Source organism: Tachypleus tridentatus, unplaced genomic scaffold (genome assembly GCF_004210375.1).
Source record: "Tachypleus tridentatus isolate NWPU-2018 unplaced genomic scaffold, ASM421037v1 Hic_cluster_2, whole genome shotgun sequence".
In the NCBI taxonomy this organism is placed as follows: domain Eukaryota; kingdom Metazoa; phylum Arthropoda; class Merostomata; order Xiphosura; family Limulidae; genus Tachypleus; species Tachypleus tridentatus.
Window position 1 is genome coordinate 31,237,456 of NW_027467782.1, and position 16,882 is coordinate 31,254,337.

At 32.8% G+C, this 16,882-nt stretch overlaps 2 protein-coding genes, 1 long non-coding RNA gene and 1 other non-coding gene across 4 annotated transcripts in view; 2 read left to right on the forward strand and 2 right to left on the reverse strand.

The window, feature by feature from the left end:
• LOC143242415 (proliferation-associated protein 2G4-like) overlaps positions 1-16,882 on the forward strand; it is a 35,599-nt gene that overhangs the window by 13,588 nt on the left and 5,129 nt on the right. The gene's annotated exons all lie outside the window — the stretch shown is intronic.
• On the forward strand, positions 652-815 carry LOC143243467 (U1 spliceosomal RNA). Its single transcript, XR_013024593.1, has one exon. It is a non-coding gene; the product is annotated as a U1 spliceosomal RNA (small nuclear RNA).
• LOC143242416 (uncharacterized) lies at positions 5,049-6,662 on the reverse strand. The gene is made up of 2 exons (XR_013022630.1): positions 6,525-6,662; positions 5,049-6,167 (listed from the first exon to the last, which is right to left on the reverse strand). It is a non-coding gene; the product is annotated as an uncharacterized LOC143242416 (long non-coding RNA).
• On the reverse strand, positions 14,890-16,507 carry LOC143242258 (uncharacterized). The gene is made up of 2 exons (XM_076485628.1): positions 16,367-16,507; positions 14,890-15,495 (listed from the first exon to the last, which is right to left on the reverse strand). The coding sequence occupies exons 1-2, from the start codon at positions 16,421-16,423 to the stop codon at positions 14,890-14,892; spliced, it is 663 nt and encodes a 220-aa protein (XP_076341743.1). The 5' UTR covers positions 16,424-16,507.

The window sequence follows — 16,882 nt, forward strand, 5'->3', positions numbered from 1 at the left end:
GATAAGCATCCTACCATCTGTCAAGCTATTAAAATTAGAATACACAGAAGACATAACTTTTCCCAAACGACTGAGGAATACCCAGAGAATCTACTTGAACAAGTTCTAGAGCCCCAACCTGGAGTTTCGTCGTACAGTGCAGTAGACTCACCACCTCTCAATGACTTTCACACGTTAATGATAAGGGTAAAACATTATCGTGACATAGTCCCACTTTTCTCCCTGTGCGACCCTCCATCCTCGTGAAATGAGCTAAACTGGTACTAGCTGGATCATTGGTACCAGCTAGTGAAAGTGGGTTTTCCCGGGGTTCTCCCGTTTCCCACACATCTAACTTTTGGCATTGGATTTACAGATCCCGGCCGCCCTGATGGACCCTAAATCGGCCCTTGATTTTGTGGTATTCGCATATCATCTATGGGTGTCTGGTGTCAGTTTGTCGGTCTTTCGTCTTCCTTGCTTGCTCAGAGTTCGCACCTTATTTAAGGATGATCTCGTCCGTCACTTTTTTTTCGCTTCTCTTTGGGTAGCTGCTTCAATACCCTAAAATCACGAGTGGGGCGAAGAGAAAGGCCATCTTTCTGAGCACCCCCGGAGGGGATAGAGTACTTCAAAACAAAATACCTGTCAGTTTTGTTGTTGTTATAGAGCATACTTACCTGGCGCTGAGAATGCCATTATCAACAAGGTGGCTTCTCCAGAGCGAGGCTCGCCCATTGCACTCTGGGTGGGTGGAACTATGCCACTATCCCAAACTGGGAATGATGGAGCGTGTAATTTTTGGTAGTGGAGGACTGCGTTCGCGCTATCCCCTGTAGTAAAATCGAAAAGAAAAATTCAATTTGTTATTAGAGAAATGAAGTTGTATGTAAATAATGAAAAGTGTGTAACTTCACAATGTTGAATCGTTCCTAACTCTCAATACCTCCTTATTGTCTGAAGAGAGATTATAAATAATACGCAACTAAGGTAAAATAAAATTCTACCTTGCTTAAAATGTTCTTTTATACAGTGAAGCTTACTACTGGTATGAGTGTTAAAACCTTTATTAAAATACAGTAGCGAACAATGTTTCGACCTTAGGTCATCTTCAGGTTAACAAAGAGAAAGTTTGTAACTAGGCACATGTCTCAGGAACGAGAGTGTAAACATGTAAGGGATTGTAGGTGGCATTGCAGTTAGGTTATTAATTGGTACAGGTACAAAGATGTTCCTTTATATTGGCTGTAGTTGTTGTATCAGTGGGACTTCTTAGATTTCGCATTTCTTTCCCAACTTAGTATGCTTATGTTGTGTTTGTTTCTGAATTCCTCGCAAAGCTTCACGAGGGCTACCTGCGCGTGTTGTGTTTGTCAGTGTAGTTCTTACATAGTATGGGCTTTAGTTTTCCACTTGGTTTTCAATAAATTTGGTGTTTACTGGAAAGTTGTTTTATTAAGATGTTTTACAAATGTTGGTTATCTTTTCACTGTGGTGTGCAGCAGTGTAAGGTTTTGTAGTTTGTTGTATCCTCGAATTGATTATTGTTTGTTTGTTGTTGATCTAGGTGTGTGCATATAATTTTGTCAATGGTTTGGAAACCAGATTCAAAGAACACAAACACCTTCACATGTTTTGAACACTGCAAATCAAATAAGCACAACATGCCCATAGAAAACGCCCAGATACTAATTTGGGAAACTAACGCAAAATAAAAGAAGTTCTACTTATGCAACAACTAAAACCAATGTGAAGGAACACCTTTATACATAACTACACTAATGAATAGCCTAACATCAAACTGCAACGCTATGTACGATCCCGTACACGTTTACACTCTCCTTTAATACATGTGCCCAGCAATGGTCATTTACAAACTCTTTCTTTGTTAACCTGAAAACGACCTAAGAACATCGAAACGTTGTTCTCTACTTTATTTTAATAAAAGTTTTTTATACCCATACCAGCTTTTTTGAGATACATTTTTACTTCAAGTGTGTTTTTCGTCATCACAAATGATTTTTGGCGTGTTTTTTTCTGGCTACCTCTCCTACGAAATTGCATACATGCAACATGCAAAACAATAATTTTCTGATGAGAAATAAATTGTGAAACAAAAATGTCTACAGTCTTCAGAATGTTTCTTACCTGTTACTAGGATGTCAGAAGCATTAATTTATGCATTGTGTTTTTAGTGACAAAAAAAAGGTAACCTCACTGCAATTGGTTTGATTTGAACCATTCTGATACAGCTAATCTCATAAGGTGACATGAATCTTAAAAATTGGTATTCTTTTTCAATAATTTTGCAAGCAATTTTATCAAAAATACATAATATTTATAAACTTTTAAGTTTATTATTTAATTTGTTAATTCATTATTGTTATCTTTTTTTGTTTATGTTTTATTTTGGTTTCCGAAATACGAGTTTTTATTATTGTCGTAACTTTTAGCTCCTACATTATATATTTATGCTAATCGTTTTTGAGAGATATGATGCATTTTTGTTGTTGTTTTACATTCACAGCTTTATTTAAAACTATTGTGGTTGATTTTTCTTGGAGGTAGTTGTATTCTATTTGCGATGGAGGAAATTAATTTAACTGTACTTTGAATAAGAAATATTGTGTTTGATAACAAAGAATAATAGTATTCCTCTTTACTATATACGTATTTAGTTATTAATTGTGTTAGACCTTCAGTCTTGGAACCCTAAAAATCAGATTTTGATACCAGTGGTGGGCAGAGTACAGATAGGCTTTTGTATAGCTATGTACTTAATTACAAAACAAACAATTTTATATTATGTTACCCTTTTTTGTAAATAGTATTACTTTTGCAATAGTTCAATTTGTTTTGTTTTTTCAGCAATTATAAGTATATTATTTTTTAATTGTTTGGTTATTTTGGCGTACTCGTTTGTTTCGCTAATTTTTTTATCGCCTACATCTTTGGCAATTTGGTTTATGGTTGTTATAATTTGAATTACAACATACTTAGTTATTTACTGCGTTTGCTCTATATCTTGCATTCTGTAATACAATAGCGTACACAGAATTTGATAGGTCTTGGGCATGTTTATAATAATATACTTAGATTTAAGGGCTTAGGTCATGAGCATTCACTTCTGTAGTATTCTAGTTTTAAAGATGTATTCTTAAGTTTTGTATGTAGCAAGTACACCAATGCTTCTTTCTGTAAAGATTGTATTTATGAATGAAATTAAATTATTATGTATCACGTTTAACATTTTGAAAACTTGTATTCGTCGCATAGTGGGATTTCAAATTACTTTAACATGCTTTATAATTTAGAAGTTTTATATAATGTCTTCTGACTGCCATTTAATTGCAGGTGTAATTATAGAGTAATTTGCATACAACGTTCATGTAACCAGAATACTTTGTCGTTCATTTTACAAGGTTGCAATTTGCCAAATTTCCTATTCACAGGAAGACACTAATTATGTGTAAAATGACGTGGCATTCGGAAATTGAACGGATAATTTACACGCATGTTTATAGGTTCAATGGTGAGGGTGAGATTGATTTTGAAAACTCACGGTAGTAGTAACAATCTATACATCCACTCACCTGATTCCTGACCAACTCCGTGGTCTTTGAAAACATACAGGTTAAATAATAGAAATGGATTGCAGTAACTTGTAGTTGTGAGCACAACCCGCAATATTTTAGAAGTCAAAAACGTCATATTTGTAATGAAATATAGCCGACGTTCAGTTATACATATACACAGCAATAACGATAGGTCTCATTAAGTTTGTTTCGTATTTTGAAAATCCCAGCTTCAGATATAAAGTTTGATACATTCTCGTAATTCCAACACAAATCAAAGTGTAATAGTGTTAATAAAATTCGTCACTGCATATAATTGTTAGTGGACGCTTACGGCATTGTTACCTTGTAAAAAATTAACGGCTGTGTCAGGTCTGGTAGACCAATGGCCGAAACAAAAGTTTAGGAATGAATGATGTATTTGTACACTAATGTTTATTTTTTCACACAGTAATAATAATTTACAGTGGTTGTTTAGTAATTATATAAATTTCAACGCCTTATTCTAGTGAATCACAGAGATAAAAAAAACATACATGAACCGACATGTACATAAATTTTGCAGGCAACAATTTTTTAAAGTTATTCTTTTATGATTGATATCAGTCACTTAATTTTTTTAAAAAAAGTTATACAGGGTGTTCGGAAAGTCACTGTGCACAATATTTATTAACAGACATGTTTCAAAAAAGAATACAGGAAGTAAATATGAGTGACAATCATAAACAATGTTGAAAGTGACCCCCGTTGACATCAATACAGGCCTGGATCCTTCTTATTTTGTTTCTAAACACCGCTATCAGTTGCTGGCTTGAAATAGACTAAATAAAATATGATTACAAAACTGCACAGTGACTTATGCACTATAGGGCCCAGCATGGCCAAGCGTGTTAAGGCGTGTGACTCGTAATCTGAGGGTCGCGGGTTCGCATCCCCGTCGCGCCAAACATGCTCGCCCTTTCAGCCGTAGGGGCGTTATAATGTTACAGTCAATCCCACTATTCGTTGGTAAAAGAGTAGCCCAAGAGTTGGCGGTGGGTGGTGATGACTAGCTGACTTCCCTCTAGTCTTACACTGCTAAATTAGGGACGCCTAGCACAGATAGCCCTCGAGTAGCTTTGTGCGAAATTCCAAAACAAACAAACAAAAGACTTTCCGAACATTTGTACCCTTGATTCAAAGTCCCGACGTTTAGTGTTAAGTGGAATTTTTACTGAAGCCAGGATTTTGGGACGGTAAAAAAAGCAAAAGTGATCAAATATACATCCACATAAAGATACCACAAATTCAGTTCGGCTTCAGAAAGAAATGTAACGTGGTCGTGAGCTGACTTCAAGACATGCAGAGTGTGATGTTTCGGCCTAGCCGTTGGAGTTTCGACTAATATTGCCTGCTGTAACATGAAATATTTATTTAAAGTAAGGATGCAGTGGGCTAATGGAGCACGCAGGTACTAACTCGAGGCTTTACAGTTGAAACAAAGAGACTCGAGACTAAGAGTTCCAATAACACGTTTATTTAAGGCAACAATCATTTAATATCTACACAATTTATCTTTTGAACATGATGACTGATATTTAAGAAATAATAGCATTTTAATACTTACAAAGAGCTTACGCCAGAATTGGCGTTTCTACTAACGGTTTTGCTTTTCAATTTGGCACAAAACTACACGAGAGTTATCTGCACTCTACTAACGGTAAGAGACATCTTTTCTCCTTCGCCTTGAACGATCGGAGTGCTTGCAATATTTTTCTCTATTCTGGCGTCTGTTATAGAACCTTTTACACGAGTGGAGAAGTGATTTGTCGCCCTATTCATAATTCAAAGTGCCAGCTCGCTTCCTGTTTATGAATTTCTAAGCTCGTTAGAATACATCTTCAAATGGTCAAAGTTTCTTTCCTGTTTACGAACTTTTAAGTTTGTTAGTTAATCATTCACCGGAAGCACCAGCCCATACTGTACTGTCGGTCCATTATCCAAGGTTCATCATCCAAGTTTCATACCACCTTTTAATCTTGACAGCATCTATTTCTTCCAGTCTAAACACATAACAGAAGATTATCAGCGGGTTTCTCTGAATCTCTGTTTTGAATCATTCGTCTGTTGTTTATGATAATGTCAGTTCTTTTTAAACAAGATATCATTTGATCATAGAGTGACAACTTTCTCGCTATGTTCTTGTAGTGGTCACTACTTCATAAACATATTTTATTATACTTCATTACTTCCTGTTTATTAAAATAATTATTCGAGGATTCTATGTACCTAGCGATGCCTCAGAAAGAAAAATTTAATATTTCCTTGTTTTTTAATTAAGCACAAAGTTACGCAATAGACAATATGTACTCTGTCCCTCACGGTATTGAAACCCGTTGTTTAGCATTGTAAGTCCGCTGACATACCCCTGAGCCATTGTGGTGCTAATAATTTCTTCTATCAGAACTATAAAACAGTAGAACTCAAAACACATTGTTTTGAAATGACTTTAGTTAACAGATTGGTTATTTAAAGTTGTCGAGGACTTTCTGATGCAAAGTTTTATTCCGCGATTATAATAGCATGTCAGTAGACGCGCTGACATGGAAGCAATGGAGGCAGCTGCCCGTGGACCTGGAGGAAAGAAATTTGGTTATACAGTAAAACCCACAAAGCATCTTTTAGCTATATCTTCATTTAATCATAAAAAGCATAGTTTTTGGCTTTTCTTTCCATATACACTCTTGATTAAAAAATAACTGATATTATAACTTGAGTAATAACTAACAAATACTTTTTACTTTATACATTTAATAAATATCTGTTGTTACTTTATTGATGTTTCAAGCTTATACTCTGAACTAAAACGGCTGCGTCTATCATTTTGACTTGTTTATGAACTTGTTACTGTTCTAATTTAGGATCTTCTCTTTAATAAGCTCTTAAAATGTTAAAAAAGAGAGAGAAAGGGAGCAAGAGAAGAATGTTTACCCCGAGGACTGTGCTGGCTTTCAAAACTTTTGCATGTGATAAATTAAAGGAAACTATATACGCCAGTAGCTGACACGTGACAAATCAAAACAGCTGTATATTTCAGTATCTGATACGTTACAAAGGAAATTAAGCTTTATAAGTTGGTATGTGACACGTGACAAAGGAAAGAAAGCTGTACAATCTAGTATCTGTATAGGTCAGTATCTCACATGTGATAAATAAAAGAAAGCTGTACAAGTCATTATCTGACACTGGACAAAGGAAATGAAGCTGTAGAAGTTGGTATCTTACACGTGACAATTAAATGTAATTAAAAAACAGGTGTATAACGTTAAGAACTTTATATTATTTCGTTTAAGCAACTATGGTTTTCTTGCTACATTTTAAAGTTACCATAGAAAGAAAGGAGACGGATAATTTTGATTTATTTTGTATGGTGGTTACGATTTCACATAAAATTAGGAAAGTTAATGTAGCAGATAATATTTGAAGCTTTCTCGAAAAAAAGTTGGAAATTTATTTCGGATTACGTAAAAAATAAATTTGTTAATTTTCAAATGGAGAAAAGTATTTTAAATATCAGATTGAAATCACTTTACACTAGGAGTAGTGACTACTTGGACTCCATATATTAAAACATTAATTTTTTAGTACAAATACTTTATTAGAAATTGTGATCTTTTATGTAGATAAGACTAATAATGTTTATTGAAAGCTAGCCAAGTCCGTGAAGATTCATGAGTCGTTTCGGACGATGTGTCAACGTAGTCGTATTACGGCTTCACCGTACAATATCTCGCAACATCACTAGTAAAATCCACTGTTGTCCAAGTCATTTATAAAATGTTAAATTCGAGTGTGATTTTGCAAAATCATTAACAACACTAGACTAAAATGCTTCTAGAACAGTTTAATATCTTATTCGACGTAAGAGATATATTTTGTTTCTTCTTGGATAACTATGCTCTACGAATTAGGTACTTAATATAAAATACCACGTAACTGTATTGTTTTATCATCTTCACAGCTAAGATTTCTGAATACAGTGTTGTTGCACAGTTTCAAAGTTTACATTATCCGTTTATCATTCTTAGCCTGCCATCATGATCGACACGATGTTGATGTTAGGGCTCCAGGTTTTATTTTTTCATTTTATAATTTATTATTTTGCCTCGTGATAAAAAAAATAAAATAAATGCAACTGCTTTAAATGAAGGCACCGATAAATGTCATTTATAATTTTCTTTTATTTTTTAAGTGCAACTTCATTTCTCACATTAGACCTTCTAAAAATTATTGATATTTTAATCATTATTCCCATACAAATATTCACATATTATTTTAAAACTAATAGAATATTAAAACAGTATTTTTTTTTGTGCATAAGCAAATCATATTCAACGTAATTAGCTATTATTTATGTTACTTAAAATATCATTCGCGATAAATATTCTATCTAATCTCTAAATGAGCGGAAGAAAATTCAAGCGTGAGAATTCTAGATGTGTTGTTTTATAAACTTCAAGTTACGAAAAGCATTTCTTTAGCCTTAAACTGCTTCAGTCATAGAAATGTTTATTTTATATAAAATAGTTAACTGACTATAGAAATAGCGGTGCGTAGAAAGAAAAACTGATTGGTGGTGCAAATTAAATATTTTAAATGAAAGTTATCCTTGTTTTTGATAGCTGAAGATTCATAAACAACTCATAGATTAAAATAACATTTCGACCATGCGCTAAAGTTTGTCATCTAGTGGCAATAAATTAAAATGACCATTGTTATTTTAAATAAAAACACGCATAAACTAAAATCAGATATTTTATAATTTCTTTTATTACTGTGAAATTTCAACCTTACAAAATGTTTTAAGTTGTAAAATTTAAGACCATTTTTCAAAGTAATAGCAATTTTTTGTTTTTTTATTACGAACAACAAACACATAGGTAAATTATTTCTAATGGAAATTACAATTTTGTCACATAAATATCAAGTGTGAGGTTATTCTTTAATTTTGATAATCTAAGTACACTTGTGCACAATTTCTTGAGGGAATAAATCGATACCTATTTTTGATTGGATGATGCACATTGAATGGTTATTACACTTCAGCTCAAAAGTGTGCCTGTTGATTATTCGACCTTTATAAAATAATGGGAATGTTGACTTTCGCTGGTAACTAGAATGGATAAAAAACAAATCGACTTAATTTTGTCTTGCTGTTTTTGTCTCGTGATTTATTGATATGCATATTCAAAATAATTTTAATGTATAGTACTTAACCTTCAGTATTCCACAAATGTGTCTACAATATAACAGCAAAACAGTTTCAAAAAATGTTTACCTCTTATATTTTTGCATGTAGTTTTCAAACTCCCAAACATAAATACTATGTTATTCAAAAAAGAACAACAACAAAAAACAGAATATTATAAAACACTTTAAAAATGTATTTTTAAAGCAAAACCCTGCTAAAATTTGATAAAGTATAGTGTACATGCATGAATAGCAACGCTAAAATGTAGTATTTTTTAACTATCTACAACGCTAAAGTAGTATTTTGTTAATATCTACATGATGTACTTATCCATTTATGATATTGTTTTCTTCTCATTTTACTGATTTTTTTCACGAAGCTTAGGTTTTGAAAAGTTACAAACAATATGTGTTGGTTACTGATAGATACAAAGAAATGGTAAGAGATACAGATAGATAAAAAGAGAAATAAATCAACCATTTTATGGCAGTTAAAACAAAGTGCATCAAAATTAAAAAAATATTTAAAAATGAGATACCTCAAAAAACATTGAAGAAAGTTAAGAATAAAACATTCACTTGATATCAACAAGAAAAACTATGAGATATATTTTATCATGCATGATTGAAGACACCAGAAGAAATTAATTGTATATTTTTACACAACAGCATTACTAAGATACAAGCACTGGTTTACCTCTGCATTAAAACGCATTATTTATTGCATCAGTTTGTTAGATAAATATATTGTGGACACTCAATTAGAGAAATAGGTTGAATGGTATCACAATAATTTTGCGTGAATACATTCATATGATTTGAATTTCTGATCAAGATAGACCACAAAGACCACATTGTTAACTATTTTAGAATAGTCACATTAAAACGCCCCAAGGCTGAAAGGGCAAGCATGTTCGGTGAGATGGAGATTCGAATCACGACTCTCAGATTACGAGTCGAGTGTCTTAACCACCTGGCCATGCCGGGCTGAAAGGATTGAAAGATTTGCTTTTCTATAACGCATGTGTGTGAATATAAATATTCCAGAGCTGGTAGATATTGAGACGCATGCGCTCACGTGTATTTTCATTGTGTTTACACACATATAACCTTTTTACCACAATTTAATTATTTAATATCTTTCATCTTTATATTTAATTTTTAGATTGCAAAAAACTATATACCTTTCAAACTTCAGAAGTATGGCATTGTTGCCTCCCAAAATTTGATATATTTTAAAGTTTTTTCACCCCACCTTCCCCCACGTAGCTCAGCAGTAAAGAGCTTAAAGTTTCAAAGCAGTTTCAGTACCCGTGGTGTGTTTGGAAAATTGTAATAAGACTTCATATGAATATTCCTTGTGAAACTTCCATTTCTCCAGGAGAAACGAAACAGATTACGTCACATCCAGTCGATAAAAAAACATCTACAGATAATATAGCAGCATTTACCCGACACCCCTATACTGATGGTGATCATGTATTTAAGAATACAGGGGAGAAAAGTGGCGTCACTACTCTGAAAACTGGAAATTTTTTCTGCATCATTAGTCAAAATTCTTTTCAATGCTACAGATGGTTTAAGTCGAAAATCTCCTTTTGTCACATTGTCTCCAAATGACCAAGTAGACAAGGCTTTAAATACAATAGTAAAGAATGGAAAACGATTCTCTTCTTGCTACATTATGGGTAGCAGTAGAAAGGGATGTATCATAAGTACATTTTGGTTTAAGGTGCGTCGCATGGTGCTTACGAGATGTTGTTACTTTTTAAAAGGGACATGTAATAAACGTTTTAGAGGCAAATTATTCGGACACTCAATTTATAAACACGCTCAGAATAATGATTTAAAATCTACATTGGAAAACAAAGAAATATGGATCACTTATAATTCAAATTGCGAATTATAATCATGTATTTAATATATAAAAAACACCTACCATTTATTAGCCCAACTCAATAAATGATATAAATCCTTTTGTAAAGCAGCAGCATCCTTTTTGCAATCAGCAACAACCAAGACATTAATATCATCTGCAAATTTAAATATTTATTGACTATTCCTTCACCTATATCATTGATGTAGATCAAAAAGATCAAAGGTCCTAAGAGTGAGCCCTGAAGTACCCCACTTGTGACATTAGTCTAGTTTGACTGAACTCCATTTGTAACAACCCTATGCTTTTTTTATCCAGCCACTCTTCTTCCCAATTTGCTAACTTATTTCCCACATCTTTCGAGACTTTTTTTCACAAGCCTTCTGTGTATCACATTGTTAAATGCTTTCGAAAAACTCAAACATACCAAAACTACATTACCATTACCCTCACCTACATAAGCAGTAACATTTTTCTATGTTTGTATTTTATCCTATTTTACGTCTTAAATACCGTACATATCTTTTGAAATCAGAATGTAATGAAAAGAGGCAACTTCAAATTATATGGAATAGGTTTGTTTATATACACAGCAATATGTATATAGTATGGAGTTCATTGTTAACTATAATTGATACCTATTTAGCTCCTATTAATACCCATATTGATGGAGTTATCCAAGTTATTTTCCTCTTAAAAGACACAAATGCACAATTCTGTGTTACAGTTAAAATGAGTGAGGTTTGATAAAGTTACTTTTGTGTTTAATTAATTACTTAAGTAATGGCCATACATAGGGGTAGAATGAATGTAGATAATTTGTCTTGATTAATTATCAAATCGCTGTCTCGTTCTCGCGACGACTTTAACTAAGGTCACTGTGCCCTATATTTTTACATATAAGGACATTGTATACTTGCAGCCACATGACCGCAGATACTTGAGCATTTTTAACAAGAATGTGACACAGAAATTAAACCTCACGCTGTTTCTCAAACATTGACGGCCTTTAAAATTTCCTATAACACGAATTTTGGTGGAAACTCACATATCCAGAAATCTGCACTGAGCATGCCATCCACAACGGAAAGAGCAACAAACTTATAGTGTTAAAATCCCTCAGTTTACTGCTGAGCCACTGAGAGGCTCGGTCTGAATAAAGAATAATTTACATACGTTGAAGGTGTATATGTAAATAAAGGTTTTGAAGTATTGAGTTTAGAGATTCAGGGCCTCATATATTCAAATTATTTCTTTTTTTAACATTCATTATATTTAAGTTTCTTTATATTCTTTACTTTTGAAACTATCGCAATTTTCGTCCATCGTGTCGACGTTAGTACCTCCTATTTCTAAGTCTTCTACTGGCCATCTGTTTACGTTTTTTCTCATTTTATACGTGTTAGAATATTAATGTACATCAGAATGTTACAGGTAAAATGTATATACATTTTTTAGAAGAATATTATCTCTGACGTTTTACACATCGACAAGTAAAATGTAGCATGAAAAAATAACAATTTAAGGTGCCACAGAATATACAAATAACAATAATGATGATTATGGAACTATGCTTTGATCTTGTTGTTATTAAGACACCTTGTAGAGCCATATGCCAGTTCGTTGTTTGGTTTGGTAAAAATGAGTCAGTTTTCATATATTTATTCTTTTGCAATAATACTTGTACTTTTAAAAATTCAAAATGTGTACAGAAGGCTTTCAAATTTCATTCCCTTGTTAAATGATGCTTCAAAATTAAACGACTTCATTTATGTTTTTTTTTTTTTTTTTTGCTTATCCAGAGATTTTACCCCAAAAAATTAATGTAGTCTTGACCTGTCAATGATGTAAAAGAAGGATTTAATTTAAAAGTACAATTTAAAAATAAAATATCCTTGAATGTTAGCATTCTTCTTTAATTACACCACTGCACATTACTCTTGGTTACCTGAACAATGTAAACAAATCAGAATGTGTTTCTTTGTAAAGTTACCACAGCTGATATCAAAGTAATTATGACAAGAAAAATGGTTGGTCTGACATAATTTCAGTGCATGGTATCCTTGAAATAACTTATAATGCCATTCATTTTTTCCAAAAGGGCGTTTAATTTTGTAAAGACAAAAGTATCATTCAAACTACACACTTAGTCATTTTTTTACTGATAAAATAAATTTTGAAAGATAACCACAACCATAACACACCGACAGAAAATGTTTTAAATTATATGCACACAAAAAATATCCTCCACTGAATGTTCATATTATTTACAAAACAGAATGGACATCTGCAGATTTAGACATCTAAACAATTACCTTCATAACTTAGGCTTCCAAAAAATACTACTAAACACAAATAGAACCTGTTATTTCTTTCCCATAACCAAAAGACTGAAATAACTTACTTTCATTAAATGTTTCTCAAACCAAGACATCTTTTGAAATTTTCTACTTCAAATAAAAAAATTGCAGAAAGAAGTATTATAATAATAATAATAATAAACACTAATAAGATGAAGAAAAAAATATTCTCATATTGTGTCAAGTGTGATGATATTAACCAAGATCAACAAATATAAACATTAATTTGAGAAAGTCAGTGTCAAAATACAAAGAACAAAGGCAACATCATGTCACAGGGTACAGCAAGGATAAGATCAAGTAATGTACACTTTTTTTTTCTGCATGTGATGACCATTCATGATAGGTTGGCTATCCTTGCTTCCTCGGCTGGTTTAGTAAGTCTTCATTGAAATTCGCCCTTTTCCTCCTAAGTAATAAATAAACAAAAATGCCAAAAATGTATTTTTTTTTTTTACAAAATACCTACATCGATGAAAATTATTACAAAGAATTGATATTTTAAATATCTAACACAGGAACAGTCCATGAAGACATGATAAATAAAAAACCTTGACAGTAAACAAATTGTTAATACTACATTACCTACAAGGAAAAATAAAAAAGAGGAATATTGTATGTGATTCTACAGTACTTTAGATTAGTGGGAAACTTCTTACACATGAAAACAAAGAATAGGACTAAGACTGTGTTAAAAAGGCAAACTATTTTAAGAAAAGAAAAAGGACTCAGTTTACCATAGGCATTTAATGAAGCTTTGTGGAGCAGGTATCCCTAATTAAATCATTTGTTTGTTAAAGATGAAAAATGTCAAATATCAATGCTAAATCAGATAAATTAAATTTATTAGTTTTAACATTTGTTAGTACACGTTAAAATATCCACCTCACACCTGGGGCCACACGGACCCCTCGTATATTTAATGATCATAATGTTGAAGCTATGATTTAGATGTTGAAAAGTTAGCCTGCTGTAGAAACCTTCAACAAATCGCATACAAGCCGTTGTAAGCAAAATGAGGTGTTTTATAACAGATGAAAATCTACGGGCAGTAAAATAAACAGTAATAAAATAAATACTCCCGATGAAAGAAAGTCCACTTTCCAAAAGCGTCTGGGTTATTGATTTTTCTATTCTTTTAAACGTTAGGTTTAAAAAAAAAACACAATTAGTCTACCTAGTCTGCAATCGTAAACCTAAACCAGAGAATTTCCTTTGTGCTCACAACTAATTATCTAAACATAGTATATATGATACGTCTATAAAGTACCTGTTTAAAGTTTTAAACTTGTCATGCAGCTAAATATTTAACATACACGTACATTGGGCAGAAAATCATACTTACTTCAATGGTGTAACAGTAGTAGGAATCTCAGTTGATGTGCTTCTTGTATGTTTGATACCAGTAACGCTTCGCTCTTTAGCCATTTCATTAATTAAACCTTTCATAATATAATTAAGAGTTTCTTTCAGTACAATATCATGCATAAATTTCTTTCTTGAGCGAAAGGAAAATTGTGAATTGTTTTTAGTGTGCTCTTCTGTGCTTCTTGTATGATTGATACCAGTAACGCTTCGCTCTTTAGCCATTTCATTAATTAAACGTTTCATAATATAATTAAGAGTTTCTTTGAGTATAATTTCATGCATAAATTTCTTTCTTGAGCGAAAGGAAAATTGTGAATTGTTTTAGTGTGCTCTTCTTTGTTGGCGTCTTTGTTCACGGGTATATCAATTTTCTTTAATTCAGAACTACTTCCGTACGAAGGCCGCTGGTCTAGTCTGTAATCGTGGTTATACTTTTCAGGATTATTACGATTAGATCCAACTAAATCACGATATTTTTTTGAAGCATTCATTATCCAATTGGCTAAATATTGATACATTTGTTTATTTTATGCGTTACTGGAGGGATGCCATTCTGTTTATTGTACCCTTGATTTGCTCTTTTCAGTAGTTCGATTTTATCCCAAAAAAGTTTCTGGATTGTCCCATTATAACTGAAATTGTTTTTAGTGTGCTCTTCTTTGTCGGCGTCTCCGTAATTAAACTTTTTGTAATGTTTATTATGAGTTTTGTTTAGAAATTTGTATATACTTTGATCTTTCATGGGTATATCAATTTTCTTTAATTCAGAACTACTTCCGTAGGATGGCCGCTGATCTAGTCTGTAATCGTGGTTATACTGTTCAGGATTATTACGATCAGATCCAACGAAATCAAGATATTTTTTTGAAGTATTCATTATCCAATTGCCTAAATATTGATACATTAGTTTATTTTTATGCGTTACTGCAGGGATGTCATTCTGCTTATTGTACCCTTGATTTGGTATTTTCGGTAGTTCGTTTTTATCAGTGGAAGAAGACTTGTCAGGATAAAGATTGTCATATATCTTCTGTCCTTCCACCACTGTGGCAACCAAAACCAGGCAAGCAAATCTAAGAATACGTTGCCAAAACATGGGTTTGTAATTCTGAAAATAAAGTGAACAAATAGATAAATATTAGTGATGATAATCACCTTTCTTTTCATAATAGTAATAAAAGATTTAATAAAAAAACAATGATGAGTGTAATACGACAATAATATTCGAGTTTTTGTTTCTTATAATATAACACGAACCTTTAAGACTTGAGTGTATAATGTAGCACGTTGCAGAAGCTGGTGGTCGCTAGCACAGTGTTTAATAGATCACTAAATACATTACACTAACGTAAAGTGGCCTGAGTGTGGCATTGTCGTTACCATAGCAGATTAGGGAATCGAGGATCTCGAGTTCGAGATATGATGCTGACAAACACGATCTGCGTTTCATGTTGTGGTGTGTTATAAAAGTATCAGCGAATAGTGCTATATATTTAAGGATAGCCACCCCAAGGATTCATATCCATTGGGACCATGAGATAAAGAAGCCAAAAACACGTTACTTCGTGCCACCCCATACGTGTAAGAGAAAACTAAATGTTTGTCAAAAGACTTGTTTAAACTAAGATTAAACCTAATGTAAAACATTAAAATGATATATATAACGGAGAGAAAATGAAACGTATCGATTATTTAAGAAAACACTGACAAGGTGTTGGAAGTGTTAAAACTTGTGTATAAATAAGGGAACAATTAATAATATATTACTCAAAGCTGTCCTCGTATGTTTGCTAACTAAAGTATTAGGTTTCGCGTGGATTATTAGGTTGATAACTATGTCGGCATTTAGTTTGTTAGTTTGTTTTTGAATTTCGCACAAAGCTACTCGAGGGCTATCTGTGCTAGCTGTCCCTAATTTAGTAGTGTAAGACTAGAGGGAATTTTAAACTTAAAAACAAAACAAATAATAAAAAACAAACCTCTTTAATTGATGGACTCTCTGTAGTAGCAAACAGCAAATATTTGATCAACTTCATGGCTCAAGTTTTAATTCGATACTTTCAGTCTCTTTCTTAACAACAGCATTAGGTTAATAATAATTACTAGGCAACATGACGTATAGACTATTGTTGGAAGGCATTGTTACTAAAACGCGCTCTCTCGCTTATGTATGCATCGTTATATTGGGAACACTTTGTTTTCTCTTTACACAGACTCATTTATTAAAAACATGCGCGATCTTGCACATGCGTGTCTGTCTGTCGATTTGCTAGTACGATAACACTGAAGTTTTACAGTATTTGGTGTGACGGGGATTCGAAACCGCGACCCTCGGATTACGAGTCAAGTGCCTTACCAACCTGGCTATATCCCATGTGTGTGTGTGTATGTGTGGTTTTTTGTTTTTTTTCTCAAAGCCACATCTGGCTTTTGCTGAGTCTATCGAGCGGAATGAAAACCCTAATTTTAGCGTTGTAAATCCTAGACTTCCCGCT

Coding starts and splice junctions, on each gene's coding strand:
- LOC143242258 (XM_076485628.1), bottom strand. CDS start 16,423: ATGAAGTTGATCAAATATTTGCTGTTTGCTACTACAGAGAGTCCATCA. Junction 15,496..16,366: donor AGAGTCCATCAATTAAAGAG/GTTTGTTTTTTA, acceptor CTTTATTTTCAG/AATTACAAACCCATGTTTTG.